This window comes from Vigna umbellata, chromosome 10, assembly GCF_029865625.1.
Source record: "Vigna umbellata cultivar VRB3 chromosome 10, Vumbellata_1.0, whole genome shotgun sequence".
NCBI classification, from domain to species: domain Eukaryota; kingdom Viridiplantae; phylum Streptophyta; class Magnoliopsida; order Fabales; family Fabaceae; genus Vigna; species Vigna umbellata.
Genome location: NC_142174.1, coordinates 20,787,679 through 20,808,377, shown reverse-complemented (window position 1 = coordinate 20,808,377; position 20,699 = coordinate 20,787,679). Strand labels below are relative to the sequence as shown.

At 37.4% G+C, this 20,699-nt stretch overlaps 2 protein-coding genes and 1 pseudogene across 2 annotated transcripts; 2 read left to right on the top strand and 1 right to left on the bottom strand.

Moving 5' to 3' along the window:
• Positions 1-1,318: 1,318 nt before the first annotated feature.
• On the top strand, positions 1,319-4,809 carry LOC124827687 (disease resistance protein RGA2-like). The gene has a single exon (XM_047300799.2). The coding sequence runs from the start codon at positions 1,376-1,378 to the stop codon at positions 4,679-4,681; it is 3,306 nt and encodes a 1,101-aa protein (XP_047156755.2). The 5' UTR covers positions 1,319-1,375; the 3' UTR covers positions 4,682-4,809.
• Positions 4,810-6,470: 1,661 nt separating this feature from the next.
• Positions 6,471-8,656, top strand: LOC148192148 (uncharacterized). The gene is made up of 4 exons (XM_088100019.1): positions 6,471-7,289; positions 7,369-7,592; positions 7,673-7,930; positions 8,038-8,656. Exons 1-4 carry the CDS (start codon positions 6,471-6,473, stop codon positions 8,654-8,656), a joined length of 1,920 nt encoding a protein of 639 aa, XP_087956145.1.
• A 6,874-nt stretch (positions 8,657-15,530) lies between these two features.
• LOC124842558 (protein MIZU-KUSSEI 1-like) lies at positions 15,531-16,468 on the bottom strand (annotated as a pseudogene).
• Positions 16,469-20,699: the final 4,231 nt, after the last annotated feature.

Here is a 20,699-nt window from a genome sequence, read left to right as displayed (position 1 = left end):
AAAAAAGAGGAACTATGATCCATATTTGACGGGTCAAGTCAATTAAAAATATGTATAAAAATAGCACAGACTTATCTTCTATTGACTAATCCTTTCTATAGTCTGGGAAACAACCGGCAAATGTGAAAACTTTTCTTAATTCAAGTGCAAACACATGTTTGTTTGATTTAGTTGGTCTTCATATTTTTATTTCGTATTAAAAAATTATTATTAGAACAAAAATGACAGTTAATAATATGATAGCTTTGTGTATATATCTTTTTTTACATAGTCCAGTTTAATTGATTAAAAATAGAAAACAAAAATCAATCTGTTTTTGTATTATATCGTATTTTACCATAAATATTTTGGGTATAATACTTCTTTTTTACAATAGAATATAGTTTTTTTTATTCATCCCATGGTTTGATGTTAATCTTTATCTCCTTAACCTATGTTTTGTGGGTGGAGGAGTGTGTCTCTTGCCTTGGATTCCCTTCAGAGAGCATTTTTTAAAAGTTTTTTAATTATGTGCAGTAAAATATCAATTAAATGAATCTTGACCTAACTAACACAGGAAACAAACACTATTAACAATTTATTACTGTAATGTACTAGATTAGTGTGAATACTTTTACTCTGGACCACATTAGTGTGAACACTGAGCACAACATTCATGCTTGCTTTAATATAAAATAAATTAAATATATGTCTGCGTGTTTGGTAAGGTTAATAAATTTAGTAGCAATGTGAATCTTTAATTAGCGCAGGAAGTAGTACAACAAATTATCAAATGCTTCTTTTATTGGATTTCGTTGAAACATTTTTTATCCATATATATTTATATGAACACTGACACACTCGTTTATGCATGTTAACATGAATTAAACTACAATATATATGAATTCAAAGCATAATGTACGTAATTAAAATAAGATTATTCATCAAACACTCACGTAAATTGTGAAATCTTAGTAGATTTGCTTTTAACCTTAACTTATGTAAACAAGTATAATATAGTAATAATTATAATACTAAATATATTTAAATAATAATAAAATAATAAATAATATTAAACATATTTGAATAATACGGTTGTATGAAAAATAAAAAAAGAAAATGAATTTTTAACTACTTATTTTTTACAACTTTTTTATAATAATATAATTTATGTGATAGTTTTTTATTTATCTGTTTCAAATATATAAATGGTTAAAATGTTACTAAAAAAGTGTTAAAATATAATGTTACATAAAAAGAATAAAAAAAACACGATAATACATTCTCTTAATGTATTATCAATGTCTTATTGAGTCTGCTATTCTCGTCAACACAACACTTTCTGTTATTCTGCCTTGTTCCAAACCAACATTTTTCATCCACCTTAGTTGAATCAATGGACATGGTTATTCTCTCCGAAGCCATATCCTACACCCTTCAATGCGCCACCACCTTCCTATCACCCCCAGCAACTCGTCTCTCCTCAAACGACATTCAACAATTTGAAGACAATCTCAAAAGGATACTCCACATTGTTCAGAAGGCCATGCACAGCAACATCCAAGACCCATCGGTTCTTTCAATTTGGTTAAAAAATGTTAAAGACGTGGTCAACGATTTGAACGATTTCATGGAGGATCATCGTCACAACAAGGAGACCGCTGCCACAATATCTCTAATCAAAGTCGGCCAAAACATGGCACATCGCCACAAATTCAAGCACCAAATCAAAGACGCCACTGAGGAGCTCAAACGCCTCTCAAACGAGGCAGAAAACTTGGTCATCTCTGAAGAAGCTAGGCAGAATGAAAGAAAGTTGACTCGTAAAAGTGAGGAATTAGAGTATGTTGAAGTGGTTGTTAGAGAAAATGTGAAGAAGGATATTATAGATCAACTCGTGAAGATGTTTGTGAACAGCAATGTTGTTTCTGTTCCTGTGGTTACCATTGTTGGGGTTGCGGGAATAGGGAAGACTAAACTTGCTCGTCTGGTTTATGGGGATGAGCAAGTCAAAGGTCTCTTTGCATCACGGATATGGGTAAACCTTGAAACATTCAACGTGGAGTCCATTGCTACACGTGTAATCGAAACAACTAACAAGGGTAAACGCTTTCTTCTTGTGCTTGATGATTTGAGAGTCGAGAACGGTGAGGGATGTCTCCAGAAGCTGCAGGACAGGTTAGCGGAGGCTGGAGTTGGTGGGGCGGTGGTTGTAACTACACGTAGCAATTTTGTTGCAAAGAAGATTTCTGAAATTGGCACGGTTAAACTTAAACCCCATGTTTTGCAAGAGCTTAACGAAGAGGAATCGTGGTCTCTGTTTCAGAAAGTTCATGGACCGGGTTCCGGAAAAATAAACGAAGATGTGGGACGGAGGGTAGTGAGGGAATATTGTGGAGGAGTCCCTATGAAGATAATAGCCATAGCAAGGTTGTTAGAAGATCTTGATTCACCAGTTCCAGAAATTGAGTTGAAGAAGAAGTTTCTGCGAGAGATAAGGTTTACTTATTATGACGAACTTTCCCCGCAACAAAAGCTATGTTTTGCTTATTGTTCGTTGTTTCCTCAAGAACAAGAGATAGACGCTGGGAGATTGATTCGTCTCTGGATGGCAGAAGGATTTCTCTGGCGGAACCTATATTCCGATCCACAAGAATTTGGCTTAGCGTGTTTCAACGACTTTGTTCCTTTTGTTTTCCAGGAAATGGGGAGTGACGAGTTTGGTGTTGTGAAGCGGTACAAGATGAACCGTTTAATGCATGAACTGGCAAGGACTGTGGCCTGGGATGAGAATATCATAGTGGACTCGGCAGAGGTTGAAGTTCAGGAGAGAGTGGTGAGATCCTCGTTTCATTTTGCGTTGGATGTTCAGTGTGGAATCCCAAAGTCTTTGTTCGAGAATGCGAAGAAACTGAGGAGCATTCTCTTGCTGGGGAAGACTAACAAATCGAGGCTTCCACACGAGGTGAAGATGACCATATCAACTTGTGAAAAGATCTTGGAAACATTCAAGTGTTTGCGAGTGCTGGATTTCCATGACTTGGGGATCAAGATGGTTCCGAGCTCTATTGGGGAACTGAAGTACTTGAGGCTTCTCGACCTATCCCATAACAACATTAAGAAGCTTCCCAGTTCAATCACCAAGCTTTTCCACTTGCAAACATTGAAACTTTCCCAATGCCATGTGCTCGAAGAACTGCCAAAAGACTTGGAGAATCTGAGTTCCCTCATCCATCTTTACTTAGAGGGGTGCCTTGATCTCACTCAGATGCCTCGAGGAATAGGTAAGCTGAGTTCTCTGCAGACATTGTCACTTTTTGTGGTTGGCAAGAACTACCAAGTGGGAGGTCTAAGGGAACTCACACATCTTGATGGCCTCAGAGGACACTTGGAAATTTTGCATCTGGAGCAATTGAATTTTTCTTCACCATTGGAAGCCAAAGACAAGTATTTGAGAGATAAAAAGCACCTTCATTGTTTGACTTTAAGATGGGATCATGAGGAGAAAGAGGAGGAAGATGAGAAGAAAAGGAATGTCATTGCTAAAAAAGACAAGGAATCACTGGAATGTCTTGATCCAAATCCAAATCTGGCAGTGTTATCCGTAGTTGGGTATTACGGTAAAACGTTTTCTAATTGGCTTTCTTCGATTAAATGCCTTGTTAAGTTTAGCCTAAATGATTGTTACAATTGCCAATATCTCCCAGCACTGGATCATCTCCAAAACCTCAGGGTTCTCGAGCTAAGGAGATTGGACTCCCTTGAATACGTTTCAAAAAACAGTGACCAAATCAGTGCTGACACTGAAGCCTCATCTTCCTCCTCTAGTACACCATTTTTTCCATCGTTAAAGGAACTCACAATCTCTGATTGCCCGAAACTCCGAAGCTGGTGGGAAACTGCCAACTGGAAACCCAACAGACCATTCTTTACTCGCATTTCTAAACTTGACGTACAATGCTGCCCTGAGTTGCATTGCATGCCTTTGTACCCTTATCTGGATGAAGAGTTAGTGGTTGTGGATTCAAGTGTAAAGTCAATGAGGGATACAGTGCATGCTAGTATTTCAGCGGACTTCCTTCCTTTTTCCAAATTGAAGACCATGCTAATATCGCGTATTACACAAACTCCACCAGAGAGATGGCTTAAAAACTTCATTTCCCTTCAGACCCTTCAAATTCGTGATTGCTCTAAATTACTGTATCTACCACAAGGTTTCAAGTCTTTGAGCTCACTCCAGAGTCTTACGATTGAGAGATGTGCGGAACTTGATCTTGACAGATCAAAGACTGAATGGGAGGGTCTGAAACGTCTACGTTTTCTGATTATAAAGGAAATTCCGAAGCTCAAATCCCTTCCATGGGGTGTTGAGGATGTTACCTCTTTGGAAGAGCTCGAGCTTCATGAATGCCCTGCCTTGCTTAATCTACCCGAAACCATAGCCAACCTCACTTCGCTTACAAAACTAGTGATTTGTAAATGTGGAGAGTTGGATTCGCTGCCAAAAGGAATAGGAAAGATCGAGTCTTTACATACCTTGGCCATTACCGACTGTCCTCTGTTAACACCAAGGTGTCAACCTGAAACAGGGGATGATTGGCCACAAATTGGTAATATCAGAAATATCATTCTGAAGCAAAGTTCTCAAGACTTGAGGGACTTATGGAGTCATGGAAGAATTGGTAAAGGAAGATATTTCTAATGTTTAAATGCGAAGATCTTGTATATGCTCACTCACAAATCCTTCTTATTCAACTTTCACTCAATTGAATCCATATCACTGAATTCTTCTTCTTTCCAATTCTCTCTTTCTTTGTGTGAAATGTACACATTTTTATCGGTAATATTTTTCAACTTAATCTCATCTGGTGCTTACACTGCACTGATATTGGAATGTTTTAATTTTCAGACTAAGTTCGAAAGTAAGCTACGAGAGAGTCACTAGAGGAGAAACAAATACTCAATTCTCAAGTGCCCTCTTTAAAATGATTTATCTGTTTTATTCTGTATGGAGTTTTTAAATTTTGCGTGAAGAAGACCAATACAAATAAATAGATAAAAGATTTAGGGGCAAGGAGGCTAGACTAGTGACAGAATTTTCACATTGTATGTTGTTGTATCTTCACCTTGAATTTATCGTAGATTTAAGGTTTAATTCCTATTTTGGTCCCACTTTTCGTAGGGTCTGTTCAAATTGGTCCTACTTTTTTTCAAAAGTTCACTAAGATCCCACTTTTCGCAAAAACGGTGCAAGTTAGTCCTTTTTGGTTACGGTGTTAAAAAACTAACGGCACAGGTGCCCAGCTGGAAGAAAATTGATGAGGTGTACATTTTTTTGTTGACGTGGCACTGTAATATGTTAAATTAATTAATTTAAAAGATAGGGTTAAAAAAATTTGACAATTACATTTGGGGTAAAATCTGCATGCGATTTAGGGTTCCAGAATCTCGTTTCGAAGAGTGCAACTTCTGATTTTTGGTGAAATCAAATTCCAGGTTAGTGATCGCATTACTGTTCTTATGTTTTTGCTTTTTCTTTAATGGGTGGATTCTATATTTGTTGTGTTTAAAATATGGTTATATTTGTGGCATGGTGGGGGGTTAATGGAAAAAGTACTGTCGTTGGGTGTTGGAATTGGTCCCATGGTCTGTTAAATTAAGTTAATGAGTGGTCCCCTTTTTCCATTTGCAGTGTAGGGATGTCTAACGATAATTTTGAGGTAGTGGTCCACCACGGTGGGACCTTGATACAGGAAGTGCCCTTTAAATATATAGGTGGGGAAAGATGTTATTGGGACATTGACCCCGATACATGGAGCTATTTTGGAGTAGTAGGTTCACTTAAGGATTTGGGGTATATTGAAGTACATGAGTTATATTACGATATTGACCATGTTTTATATAAGCTATATGACGATAAAGGTGCTTTGAACATGATGAATGTGGGAAAATTGTTGGGGAAAGTCAACTTGTATGTTGTACATAAAGTGAGCGAAGCAGTGGTTGAAGAAAATGAGGATGAAATTCTTTACCTTTGCCAAGGACCTGCAGACAGTGGTGAGGGTAGTGGTGTTGAGGTTGGTGTACAAGGTGTTGTTGAAGTGCAACAGGAGGTTGAGGAAGGTCCTCTTAACTGTGGTGGTGACTTGGAGAAAGATGATGGAGTGCACAGGAAGGAGGAAGTGGAAATGCACAGTGAGGAAGAACTGCAAGTGGACAGTGAGGAAGAAGTGGAAGTGGATACTGAGAAGGATGAAGCACATGTTTCTGTTGAAGAGAACTTGGAGGAGGTAGGGAATTTGGATAATAGTGATTCAGAATACATGATGGAAGACAGTGATAATGAAGCAGAAGGACATGGTAGGGGGTTGTCAGATGATGAATGGGAGTCAGATGTGCTGTTAACTCCAGATAATAGTGCAAGTGAGGAGGATGAAATTGAGGACAAACCAAGTAGAGGTCCCTTTCCTACATTTGGTAAAAAGAAGTCAATGTCAGATTACAAATGGGAACTTGGTACTATCTTTACAGATAAGGATGAGTTTAAGGAAGCCATTAGAAGTTATGCTATTCATGCTGGGAGGGCTCTTAAGTTTGTAAAAAATGATAAGCGTAGGGTAAGGGTGAGATGCATGGGTGGGAAAAAAAACTGCCCATGGGTAGCTTACTGTGGGTATTTGCCATCACGCAAGATTTGGCAATTAAGGAAGATTGTGGATGTTCATTCTTGCAGCAGGCAACTGAACATAAAATTGATGAATAGTAAGTGGTTGAGTCATGAAATAGATAAGTCTATGAATGACAATCCTAGTATAAAGGTCCAAGACATACGTACCAAAGCATTAAGGAAATGGAACACCAATGTATCAATTTCTAAAGCAAGAAGGGCGAAGTTAATGGCATCAAGTCAACGTGAAGGGGATTTTAAAGAACAATTTAGAAGGATTTATGACTATGCACATGAGGTATTGAGAAGTAACCCTGGGTCAACGGTTAAGGTTAAAGTCAACAGTGATAATGGTCAGTCCATATTCCAGAGATGTTATGTTTGTCTTAAAGCATGTAAGGATAGTTTTATTAGTTGTAGACCCATCATCTGTTTAGATGGGTGTTTTTTGAAAGGTCTTTATAAGGGAGAGCTGCTTACTGTTGTTGGGAGGGATCCAAATGAGCAAATGTTACCCCTTGCATATGCAGTAGTTGAAGTCGAAAATAAAGATAGTTGGTCCTGGTTTTTGCAATTATTGGTTGAAGACCTTGGGGGCAATGAAGTTTGTGAGGCATATACGTGGATGTCTGACCAGCAAAAGGTACATGCAGTACTTTTATTATTTTATTTTGCAAACTTTATTATGCATGTGTGTTTGATTAAATAATTGATGTTGGCAGGGGTTGGTGCCAGCTATCCAAGAGCTTTTGCCTAGGGCAGAACAAAGATTCTGCATCAGGCACCTTTATGCTAACTTTAGGAAAAGATTTTCTGGTCAGATATTGAAGAATTTGATGTGGAGGGCTGCCACAAGCACATACCCCCAAGCTTGGGAGAGAGAGATGTTGAATATCAGAGCAGTGAATGAAGAAGCATATAAATATCTCATAGCCATTCCCCCAAGGTACATTCTGACCATTACATGCACAAATATTCTGCATTACTCATGTTTGGTAACTCATTTTCTTCATTCTCGTGCAATAGGTATTGGTCAAGAAGTAGGTTCAGAACTCAAGCAATGTGTGATACTCTGGATAACAACATCAGTGAAGGATTCAACAGTGTTTTTGTGCATTCCAGGGGAAAACCCATAATAACCATGCTGGAGGATATTAGACTGTATTTGATGAAAAGATGGGCCACCAACAGAACGAAGGTGGCAGGTATGGATTTCAATGTCTGTCCAAAGATCAAAAAGAGACTTATGAAGGAATGTAACTTGTCAAGATATTGGATCCCAAGGTAATATTGTTGTTATGCCTTATTTATGTTCATATCCAGTTGTTGTTATGGCTTATTTATGTTCATATCCAACTGTTGATGTGCCTTTTTGATGTTCATTTATTCAGCTGGTCTGCAAGAAGGATATTTGAGGTTAGACATGTTTCAATCATTGGGAACAAGTTCACAGTGGACCTGGACAATGAAGAATGCAGCTGCAGGAAGTGGATGATCAGTGGCATCCCATGTTGTCATGCAGTTGCATCAATGAACTATTCAAATGTAGATCCAGAAAGTTTTATACCAATTTGTTTCAGGAAATCCACATATGAAGAAGCATATGCGTCCATCATCTATCCTGTGAATGGCCACCTCTTATGGGAAAAAACTACTTGTCCTGATGTACTGCCACCACCTAAGAGGAACATGCCTGGGAGACCCAAGAAAAAAAGAAGAATGGAGCCATGGGAGCTAACAAAAGATGGGACCAAGATGAGTGTTGGTGGGCAGCGAAAGAGATGTAGTATCTGCCATGAACTGGGGCACAACAAAAAAATGTGCCCTTTAAATCCAGCCATCATCCAACCAACACAATCAACACAGGCACAAAGTTCACAACCCATTGCACCTTCACAGCCATCAAGTCCCCAATCTCCTCAACCACCACAACCAAGTCAAGATTCCATCCGAGATTTAAGTGAGCCAATACAAAGGCAGAAGTTAAACATTAGAAGAAAAGATCCATAGATTTAGTTGAAAATTTGGATGTATTAATATGTACTCTTCTTAACTACTTTAATTGTGGATGTATTAAGCACTTTCATTGTCTGTGTTGAATTCTTATCAAACACTTTCATTCTGTATGTTGAATTCTTATTAAGCACTTTAATTAAATATGTTGCACTGATATTATGTTTTTTGCCAGGTATCCTTAATATGTATTATAGTAATGTAGTAAGGGACCAATTTGAACAATTTTTAAAGTAAAAAGGGACCATCGTGAACAGATTCAAAAGCAAAGGGGGACCACAATTAACATTTTTAAATCAAAGGGGGGGACTAAAACGAACTTCATTACACGAACTCAGATTGTTCACTCATATTACATCCATAACCCTTATTTTTTCCTTCGTCATGGGGTGCCAAAACATCACTTCCCACCATTGAAACACCAGGACCAGCCTAAGAAAAGTGCAAAAAGTGCTTAAAACTCACCTTTTTGGCCAATGGTGACCCCAGTTCACCTGACTGAGTACCTGTGTTGGACTTTCTGTACAAAATCCAGTTTTCTCTCGGGTAATCGTTTACAGTGTCCTTGTAATCGATTACAGTGTCAAAAAAGGTGTAAACTTGATTTCTAAGGCATAATTTGAAAGGTCTTTGAGTGTAGATTCCAACAAAACAAGAATCAACTCATTTGGAGTTCGGTGGAGAAAGTTATGAGCAAAAGAACAAGCAAAGGTCAGAGTTGGCAAAAATATATGAAACGCTAACTTGAAAGAATAAACTGTATCAACTCAGATGTCCAAAAAATACAAATTAGTAGTCATTGGAAAGATTTTTGAGTCTAGTTTCTAATAAAAAAGAATCACATCATTTGGAGGTCGGTGGGAAAAGTTATCAGTAAAATAGCCAGCAAAGGTCAAAGTTGACAGCATGTTATCTCACCCAAGTTGCTCATCTCATAAACATTGTTTTTTTCCTCCATCATGGGGTGCCAAAACATCACTTCCCACCATTGAAACACCAGGACCACCCTAAGAAAAGTGCAAAAGTGCTTAAAACTCACCTTTTTGGCCAATGGTGACCCCAGTTCACATGACTGAGTACCTGTGTTGGACTTTCTGTACAAAATCCAGTTTTCTCTCGGGTAATCGTTTACACGGATGCTGTAAACGATTACCAAGCCCTTTTTTGAACACTCTTAGTCATCCCTTGCAGAGCTTGCTCCTCCAACTAATGAGGGGTCACCCCACACTCATTGGACTCACATCACATCACCAACCACCCTCTCCCACCACTGAAACACCTGGACCAGCCTCAGACAGGTGCACAACTGCCTAAAACTAAGCTTTTTTTCCAATGGTGACCCCTGTTCACCTGGCTGACTACCTATGTTGGACTTTATGTACAAAATCCAATTTTCTCTCGGGTAATCGTTTACCAGGATTCTGTAAACGATTACCAGACCATTTTTTCAACACTCTGACTCATCCCTTGCACTACTTCGTCCCTCTACTCATCACGGGTCACTCCACACTTCTTGCGTTTACATCAATGACCAACACTCATCTCCCCACTCAGAATTTGATCAACCCCTTCCCATTAATTACCATTAATTTGGATGTATTTGGATGTATTTTGTACTCTTATTAAGTACTTTAATTGTGTGTGTTGAATTCTTATTAAGCACTTTCATTGTCTATGTTGAATTCTTATTAAGCACTTTCATTGTACTGATATTATGTTGTGATATTTGGAAGTAGTGATATTATGTAATTATATCTGTTTTTTGCCAGGTATCCTTAATATGTATTACAGTAATATACGTAAGGGACCACCTTCAACAATTTTTAAAGGAAAAAGGGACCACCGTGAACAATTTTTAAAGCAAAGGGGGACCACATTTAACATTTTTAAAAGGAAAAAAAAAAACAAAAAAAACAAGGGGGGACTAAAACGAACTTTATTGCACGAACTCAGATTGTTCACTCATATTACAACAACTGATATTACATCAACAAAACATGATGTTAAACACCTAACCCATTACATGAACAAAACATAAATTGCACATTGCACACCTAAGATCAAGCTAAACACAGCCACAATGTCATAATGTTCAACACAATAACAGCAAACACAACTCCAAGTAAGAACTTTATCCTTCTCTGCAACTCTTTGACATTATTTTCCAGATCAAATATCCTGTTGCTTTGTCTCACAATTGTACCATCTCTATCATCAGCATTGTCCTCAGAACACCACTTGAAAAAATTACATGACATCCCACTTGATATCCCACCCTATTATTCACCAAGAACACAAAAATGTTAAAACAAATAAAATCCAAAACACATGGAAGTGGACAGTACGCTATTCAAAACACCTTGTAATGGCGACATCCCCAAAATTTCCTCCCAGCATTCCTTGAAGTTCTAGCAACTTTCATTACAGCAATATCACCACAGTGGCAAATAGGGGTTATCCCAACTCCCCTGGAAACAACACCGTGTGAGGATTGCAAAAATCCTTTGGAGGTTGCCTTCGAACAGGAAGAACAACTCTGTGATGAATTCATCCCTAACCCTAAACCTCTGCTTTTAAATTTCAGAACCCTAACTTTGCTGAAACCTCCTGCTTTTAGATTTCAGAACCCTAACTTTGCTTTTCAATTTGGGTAAAACAGCCATGAATCCTCTGCTCTCAGGATGAATCACCAATTCACAGTGCCACGTCAACAAAAAAATGTACAGCTCATCAGTTTTCTTCCAGCTGGGCAGCTGTGCCGTTAGATTTTTAACGCCGTAACCAAAAAGGACTAACTTGCACCGTTTTTGCGAAAAGTGGGATCTTAGTGAACTTTTGAAAAAAAGTAGGACCAATTTGAACAGACCCTACGAAAAGTGGGACCAAAATAGGAATTAAACCTAGATTTAATCATCTCGGACATTCCTATTTTTGTAGAATTTTCTCAAATAGGTTTTCTTATAGTAAATGTTCTCGATTAGATCCCTTATTATGAAAAATTGAATCAATTTAGACATTGCCGTTAGTTCCATACTAACACTGTTAAAGAAGGGGACACATGTCAGTTCGTGGTTTTTTTAAATTTTTAAATTATTTTTTATTTACTTTTAATATTTTAAAAAAAAAATTTAAAATGCCACGTGTCAAATTGATATCATGCCACGTGACAATGACAGTGTGACACGGCACTGACAGTGTCACATGTCATTGTCAGGCCACGTGTCATTTCATTAGTCTCAATTTGGTCCCTGTATTTTTAATTTGTCTCAATTTGATTCCTGTATTTTTATTTTGTCTCAATTTAGTCTTAATTTTAAAAATTAAACAATTTTGTCCCTCCTCAAATTCAAACAAAATTTAAATTGTATATAAATCTTAACAAATATTTTTACAAATGAATTTTCCAAACAATGACATAACATGGTGGTGTGAATTTTCCAAATGAATTTGCTCATTGAACAAATTATTAATGTGAAATTTCACTTTTTTTAAATAAAAAATTGGAGAAAGTTTTGGTGAAAACAGTAATTAAAGGTGGTTTCTTCTCTCATAATTTTCTATGGAAACTTTCACTATGAAAATTCACACCAACATGTTATGTCACTCTTTTTTAAACCCTTATAGCTATATTTAAATAACATAATTAACATTTATACGATTAAGTAAATATAAATATAATTAAACTTAATCTTGTTAAAAATATTTAACAAAAATATCAATTTTAATAAAAATATTTGTTAAGATTTATATACAATTTAAATTTTGTTTGAATTTGAGGAGGGACAAAATTGTTTAATTTTTAAAATTAAGGCTAAATTGAGACCAAATAAAAATACAGGATCAAATTGAGACACAGTAAAAATACAGAGACCAAATTGAGACTAATGCAATGACATGTGGCCTGACAATGACACGTGGCATTGTCAGTGTCATGTCATACTATCATTGCCACGTGGCACGATATCAGTTTGACATGTGGCATTTTGTTTTAATTTTATTTTTTTAAAAATATTAAAAATAATTAAAAAATTCAAAAAACCACGAACTGACACGTGTCCCCTCCTTTAACGGTGTTAGTACGGAACTAACGACAAGGTCTAAATTGATTCAAATTTTCACAATAAGAGACCTAATCGAGAGCATCTACAATACGATGACCAATTTGAGAAAATCCTACAGAAATAGAAATGTCCGAGATGATTAAACCTTTATTGTAATATCATAATTATGAATGATAATATACTCAAATGATTTATTATGGTTTGTAAAGTTTTAGGTTTTTCAAAATACGATTACACGAGTTAATATTGGAATTAAATGAGTTTTCTATTTAAGAAGTTTATTATAGAGCGTGATCGGTAATTACTATATTGAAAACTAAATAAGAAAACTATCACTTTCTTAAAATTTTAAGATTTTAGAGAGAGAAATAAAACTAAGAAAAATAAAAAGAATAAAAGTATATTACTTCGTAAAGAAGAGTATAACAAAAGAAAATATTGTTATTCACATGACAAAAGAAAATATTGTTATTCACAACAATATTTTTTTTCAAGTTTCCATGAAAATGTGAAAAACATATCATTAAAATTAACAAATTAGTTATAAAAGAAACGAGAAAATGATATGAACACGATGTGTGAACACGAGTAAAAATTGGTAGTTTGAAAGAATGCATGAAAGAAAACATATAAATACTAACACATAGATGGTATCAACAAAAAAATTGACATCAACATATTTTTATATTCAAATAGCATTTCACATTAATTATATATATATATATATATATATATATATATATATATATATATATATATATATTAATGTATTTGATTTAAACTTAAAGAAAATAATTTTAAATTTTTTCAAATTTTAAGATATTAATATTGTTTTAGCGATATTTCTTTTTTATCACTAATAAATGAAAAACTAAGAATGACATCTCTGTATAATTTCTTTTTCACATTTGTAGTGTCAAACTCCGAAAATAAAGTGTGTAAAGGGGTGGACAGATGTTTCAAAATAAGGATGACATGTGTTTCAATTAAAGGGATTGAGCCTTTTTATAGAATTTTTCCAAAACACAGCTCATCTCTTCAATTCTTAAAATTTGCATCTCTCTAAAACACAATCTTCTATCTTTTCTCCTCCATCTCTCTACCATTCTCTTCATTCTCTCTCTACAAATTCTCACCTTATTCTTCACCTGATCAACAATCAGGTCGTGTCTAAGCTTTTCTGGGGACGAAAGCTTCTCTTTTCACCCATCAAGTTACTGTTTTGGAATTGGCAAGTTAAATTCCTTTATTCCTTGAAGTTCTACATTCCCTGTTACATGCAAACACTATTCAACTTCCATGTGTCTATCAAACTACTTTGTTGGGTCTAATACTTAGTTCTAGGTTGGGTGAGTGTTGTTTTCTCAACTATCCAAAGATTTGTAGGCGGTGATTGTGCGTGTGAGATAGTCATTTCAATAAGAGGTCTTCTTTCGGTCCAATTAAGAGGTAAGGGAAGTTAGTGATTTAATTAACGTTTTTTGTATTGGAATTGGTTGTTTAAATGTATGCATGTATGATTGAATGATTGGATTGTTGATTTGTATGTATGATCAAGATCTTGTGAACTCTTTGGTTTCTGCTGAAATAGTGTTCAGTTTGTGATTGGTTGGAGAAAATGAGAGAAATTGAGAAGTTGAAGCTAAAAATGAAATTTGGTAATGAATTGTGTCTGAGCATGTTTAGCTAGACTGGTTAGAGTCTTGAAGTTCTTCGGTAGGGTATGGGAAGTGAGAAATCTGACTTTGGGTTCTTGGGTTCTTATTTCTGTGTATTTTAAGGAGAAATCTGTCATGAAATCTTTAGATTAGTGTTATTGAAGTTTAAGTAAATCCAATTAGGCGTGTAGTGATATATGATTCAAGTTTTGAGGATTTGGAGTTAGCTAAAGTGTTTAGAAATGGTCATGTTGAGTGCTGATTCCTAATTCTGTAGAAGTTCTGCAGAATTATGCAGAACATTGAAAAGGTTAGTGTTGATCGTTCGGTTTTATTCTGCTCTCGGTCTTGTACTAGTTGTTACGCTAGCGATAGCGCTCAGTCTTGTACTAGCCGTTAGGCTAGTAATAACGCTCGGTCTTGTACTAGTCGTTAGGCTAGTGATAGCGCTCGGTCCTGTACTAGCTGTTAGGTTAGTGATAGCGCTCGATCCTATACTAGCTGTTAGACTAGTGATAGTGCTCGGTCTTGTACTAGCCGTTAGGATAGTGATAGTGCCCGGTCTTGTACTAGCCGTTAGGCAAGTGATAACGCTCGGTCTTGTACTAGTGCTCAATATCATAATTGTACTAAGTTAACAATGTTCGGTCTAAATCATAAGTGTGTGTTATAAGTCCAAGTGTTCGACTCCTTCTTGAGTCTTATCCTCTAAATGACCGCTCGGTCATGTTCTCATATAGGGAGTGCTCTCCTGTTCGGTCTTTTTCATAGGTTATGTTGAGCTTTTACGTTCGGTCTTGTTCAAAGGTGGTATTATTGTTTCACTGTGATGTGTGATATGTATTTAAAAATAGGGTTAAATATGTTTTTAGTCCCTGAAGTATTAGACGATTTTGTTTTTAGTCCCTACTCAGAACTTTGATGGTTTTTAGTCCTTATTGTTTTGAAACTCTGAGTATTAGTCCTTAAAATTGGACGGTGTTAACTTTGATCAGACGTGGCAAACGGCGATGCTACGTTTTATGCCTGCTGTCCTCTTCACCCTGTGCCACGTTGGTTGTTTAAGTTTTGAAATGAGATTAAGTATGTTAAGTGTGTATTTGGTTCGTCATCTATTATAAATGAAATTTTAAGAAGATGGATTCTTCTTCGTCAAAGAAAACTAAGGAGGTAGATCTGAAGGTTGGAGTTCGTCTTCGAGGAGGTAAGTTGATACGATTTATTAGCCCTCATGTACATCACCTCCCCATCACCTCCATCGCTTTTATTACTCACTGGAAAAACACCTGCACCCATTGAAATTGGCTCCACGGCCTTCAGGATTTCCTAGTCTTTCGCTCCACATTCTCTTCTGGGTGGCAAAGCCACACTTTTTGCCGTTGCAGTAGGTCCTCCACACGGACTCCTGAAGCAACCTCAAACTCTTCTTCTCTGACTCTTTGTCCTTGTCGCATTCCAGCGCGATTCGGACTAGCCCAAAAAGCCATTTCCCGAACCAAACCGGTTATGGGTGTTGCAAGCTCGTTGAGGAAAGCGGGTTGGGAACTTGGGTCCTTCTGGAAGGCGAAGTGGACATGGTCGCGATGGTAGCCGAAGAGGGTGCCGACCACTCGAGAACCGAGGCCAAAGGGAAGGCTGGAGCGGTTCTTGCCGAACACGGTGAGGACGGAGCGGAGCCTTGAGATTGCCACGGCCTGAAGCTTTCTTCTTTGGGAAGTGGTAACAGGGCCTGGGAGTGGAAGACCCTTGTCATCTTGTTCTTGTTCGTCTTTTCCCTTTGTGTTTGCGTCTTCCTTTATGATTTTGGACATTGTTTCAGAGGAGGGGACTTGGATGTCTTTATTTCCAGCATTGTTGGTCCAATGGAAATGCCTCTTGGAGGATGAGTCTTGAGGTTGAGGGGTTGAGGTTGTATCCATGACTGGGGTCTTAATATGAGAAAGAAGAACAAGCTTTAAAGGAAGGTCAGATAGTAGAGAGAGGGAGGGAGACAGAGAGACGGACAGAATATAGTTTCTTCTTTTTACTGTTGGGGATAGATATGTTGGGCTTTTAGGTTTATTTAATTATTTCTTTGTTATTCTAGCCATCTCCCCCTTTCATATAGTGAGTACAAGAGATTCCTGATAAAAGAAACATAACCAGTCCCACCCAGATCTACCTCCTCAGCTTTCTTTGCCCCAACTGCATTGACGAAGAAGAACCCAACTTCTTAAAATTTCATTTATAATAGATGACGAACCAAATGCACACTTAACTTACTTAATCTCATTTCAAAACTTAAACAACCAACGTGGCAGAGGGTGAAGAGGACAGTAGGCATAAAACGTAGCATCGCCGTTTGCCACGTCTGATCAAAGTTAACGCCGTCCAATTTTAAGGACTAATACTCAGAGTTTCAAAACAATAAGGACTAAAAACTATCAAAGTTCTAAGTAGGGACTAAAAACAAAATCGTCTGATACTTCAGGGACTAAAAACATATTTAACCCTTAAAAATATGATGAATAAGGAAATATGTTGTTAATGAGGTATGGTATTTAAATTGTGATATTTATGAAATCATATGGATATGAAAGAGTATTCCAAGGAGGAATATCTTAGAATTGGTTATGGAATTGTAAAGTATGAATATGGTCAGACTAAGTTGTCGTTCATCTTGACATTCTAATGGTCACCGAGTCTAAGTAAAGAATGGTGGCGCATGTGGTAAGAATAGCAGGAGGCGTGGTTGCGTATAGCTTGGGGTTCCAACTATCGGACTAAACTCATGTGTAGACTTGGGTTTCCAGCTACAGTAAGGGATGAAGGGCTAACCTCGTGTGGCGGCTTGAGTTTCCAGCTATGGTAATTCTGATGATTTTCCATATTACCTTTCCACGAGTGCAAGAACGTCGTAACTACATAATTCATTCAGAGTAAAGTGAACAGTCAATGCATGCATTGTTGTATGATTATGGTCTGAAATGTATGATTGTTTGTTGCATGATGAACTGATTGATTTATATCAGATTTATGTGAGTTATCTGTTTACATAGTTAATTAAATTACATTAGCTTACCCTTTATTTTCCTGTCTTGTTTGGTTGTCCGTTCAGTCGTCCTTGTCCTTGAAATGATCACCCTGTGGGTGTGAGCAGAAAGAGCTGAAGTTTCTCTAGAGCAGGCACTGGCAGGAGAAGATCGTTCTTGGGTAAGACCATTCGGTCTAGTGCTGGTTTTGTATTAATATAGGATCGTTCGGTTTAATACATTGCTTGTATGATCGATCGGTCTGTCCTTATGAGTTGTGTTAGTATAGGTTTCTGTAAAGTTGTAAATTTATGGTTATTTTAGGATAACTGTAAATTAACTTTATTCTTCTTGTAAACTGTTCTATTTTATTATGAATGCAAGGACTCTTAAGTATAGTTTTAAAGCTATATTTTTGGGATGTTACATTAATGGTATCAGAGCAGTTAGTTCCTAAAACGACCTGCGAGTTGTGGGTTTGTCATGTCTTTCCTGTGGAAAGTTGAGTCTAAATGGTATGTTCTACCATTTTCTCCAAATTTAGATGGATAATTTATGGATTCAACTAAGAGTTTTGAGAACATAGAATGTTTTGATAGAAGTAATGAGGGTGCACACTCGTGACTTTTACCTGAGACGATTTTCTTTTCTCAATTCTGATTGAAATTTAAATTCTTCTATTTGTTGTATTCGACCGTTCGGTTTTATATTGATCGTTTGGTCTTATCTTGACTTTTTTGTGACCGAATGTTTTATCTCTTACTGTTCGGTTATGTACTGTTTATCTTTGTGATTTACTTGGTTATGCTGATTTGGCTTTTGGCTGCAGTCAGCGTTCAGTTTTAATAGTATCCTTGTGTCCTTGAGTTAGACTGGTGGTTCTTTCTCCCTGTATGGTTGGAAGATGGTATCTCGGTCTCCTCCTCCCTCATCTACGGATATGGATGCACCTAACTCCACGACATTGATGGAATCAATAATCACAGAAATGCAACAACAGAATGTCGCATTAGTTCAGCAGAATACAGTGGCTCTTCAACATTTGGAGACTGTTCGGATTTCAGTAGAGAGGTCTCAGAGGCAGTATGAGGATGTGATGTCTAATGTTAGAACTGCAGTTGGGTCGTCTACTTCTTTTGCTACTCATCAGCAAGAGTGGAGTTTAAAGGATTTTCTACTACATCATCCAGCTAAGTTCAGTGGGAAGTGCAGTCCAAATGAAGCCGACCAGTGGCTCAGTGATGTGGAGAGGATTTTTCATGTCAAGAAGTGTTCGAACGAGAACAGGGTGGCTTATTCAGAGTATTTGCTAACTATGGAAGCAAGTCATTGGTGGAGTAACATGAGGATGTTGTTGGAAGGAAACGATACACTCACTTCTTGAGAAGTATTCAAGCAAAAGTTTTAAGCTGAGTACTTTCTTAACAGTGTTCGGTTTGCCAAGGAAGTGGAGTTTCTAGAATTGGTTCAAGGGAGCATGACTGTGTATGAGTATGCCGATCGGTTTAAGCATCTCCTAAGGTTTTATACATTGGAAACAAATGAAGAATGGAAGTGCAGAAAGTTTGAGAACGGGTTGAGAGGAGACATTAAAGTGTGGATCAAGTGTTTATGTATTTGGGAGTTACCAGTTTTGATTGAGAGAGCGAGAGTATTTGAAAAGACGAAGAAGGAAGTAGAAAGTCAGCAAAAGAGAGTGGATGAACCAAACGTATCTAGAGGTAATTTGGATTCCAGAATAACTCCTTATTCTCGGCCTTCTTATCTTCCTTCTGGATCCAAAGGTTCTTTTGCAAAGTCATCAGGTGATTAGGGTCAATCTGGGCAGCAAAGGCCAATAAGTTGCTATAATTGTGGAGGGCCTCATTTGAAGTCAATTTGTCCTCAATTAAGAGGAAACAAGAGATGTTATAGGTGCAGGAGTGAAGGTCATTTGGTAGAAGACTGTCCTTTGGATAGGAGATCATTTACTGAAACTCGTTCGGTAGGCAGGTTTCAACGAAGCAGAGGTACCAAACCTTAGGCTACGAGAAGAGTGTATGTTTTGATTCTGAGAAGAAACGATCGGTACAGGTAATATTGGTTGTTTGCATTTTGCTAAAACTGTGAATTGTTTTAATTGTAGAGAATAGGGTGTTGTTTGATCTCATGGTGTCAACATCAGCAATTGGGTTAGTTTGGACATCTAACTTTTGAGATAGATTTTTATTAGTATGTTAGTGAGATTGTTACTTTCTGGAATTGACTAACTTAGAAGATACTCCACGTGAATGGTGTGTAAATCGTTCGGTATCTATTAAGTTAGACCGTTCGATAGCAAGAGAGGTAGCCGAACGGTAATATGAAACATTTTTGAACGTTAAGTTCTCCTGAAGATGAAGAATTCAAACCTAATAAACCAGTCAAGTATAGGAACATGTTATAGGTTGTGAAGGAGATTAAAGTGAATGGATTTATTGAGATTGAAGCTTCATATTCTAGAAGAGTTAAGAAGGTAAACAGGAAGTTGTTGAAGATAAGTTGGTGTGATGAAAGCAAGAAGAGCACCAACAACAAAGCTTCAAATTGAGCATAATGGTGTTAGCCTCGTGACGTTAAATAAGCGCTTACTAGGAGGCAACCCAACTTTCTAAACTTACTTCTTTATTTTTATGCATTTTTTAATTTTTAATTTTAATGTGTAATGTACTTGGCTTAAATTAACTATGTTTCAATGGTTTGGCTATGATGTGTTGTTTGTACACTAGTACAATACAGAGAAATGACAACGGTTATTTTCGCTTATACGCAGCAGTTCTACAACCGAGGCATATACAGGCGAGGTAAAAAGGGGTAGGCTTTTCAGAACCGAGGCAAAAAGGTGTGTACTTTCGCCTCGGCTCAAATCCAACCGAGGCAGTATAGGGTTTTTTTGTGTTTTTTTTTTTGCAATTCGCTAGGTCAGACATTAGTCCTTGGCCGCAATCGATCAACGTCCACTGAAATGCAACCTCCAAATCACTACAAGAACAAGGACAGCGTGCTCCCACCACCACCTGCAGAGAATCAATCAAACAGAAAACAACCTATTCAAAATCAGAAAAAGGGGAGGGAAGGAGGCTTCCTCCTTCGCTGCGAATCGGAACGGAGAGAAGAAGAAGAAGAAGAGTGGCACACTGCGCCCTTGTGCCCCGGCTGCGCCCCCGTTGCACCATTAATGATCCCTCCAAGTTGGTTGTCTGCGCGAGATGAAGAACCCTAGGCTAGGTTGGATCGGAACAAGAGGAGGAAGGAACAGAGAAGAGGAAGGAAGCCTCCCTCTTGGCAACGT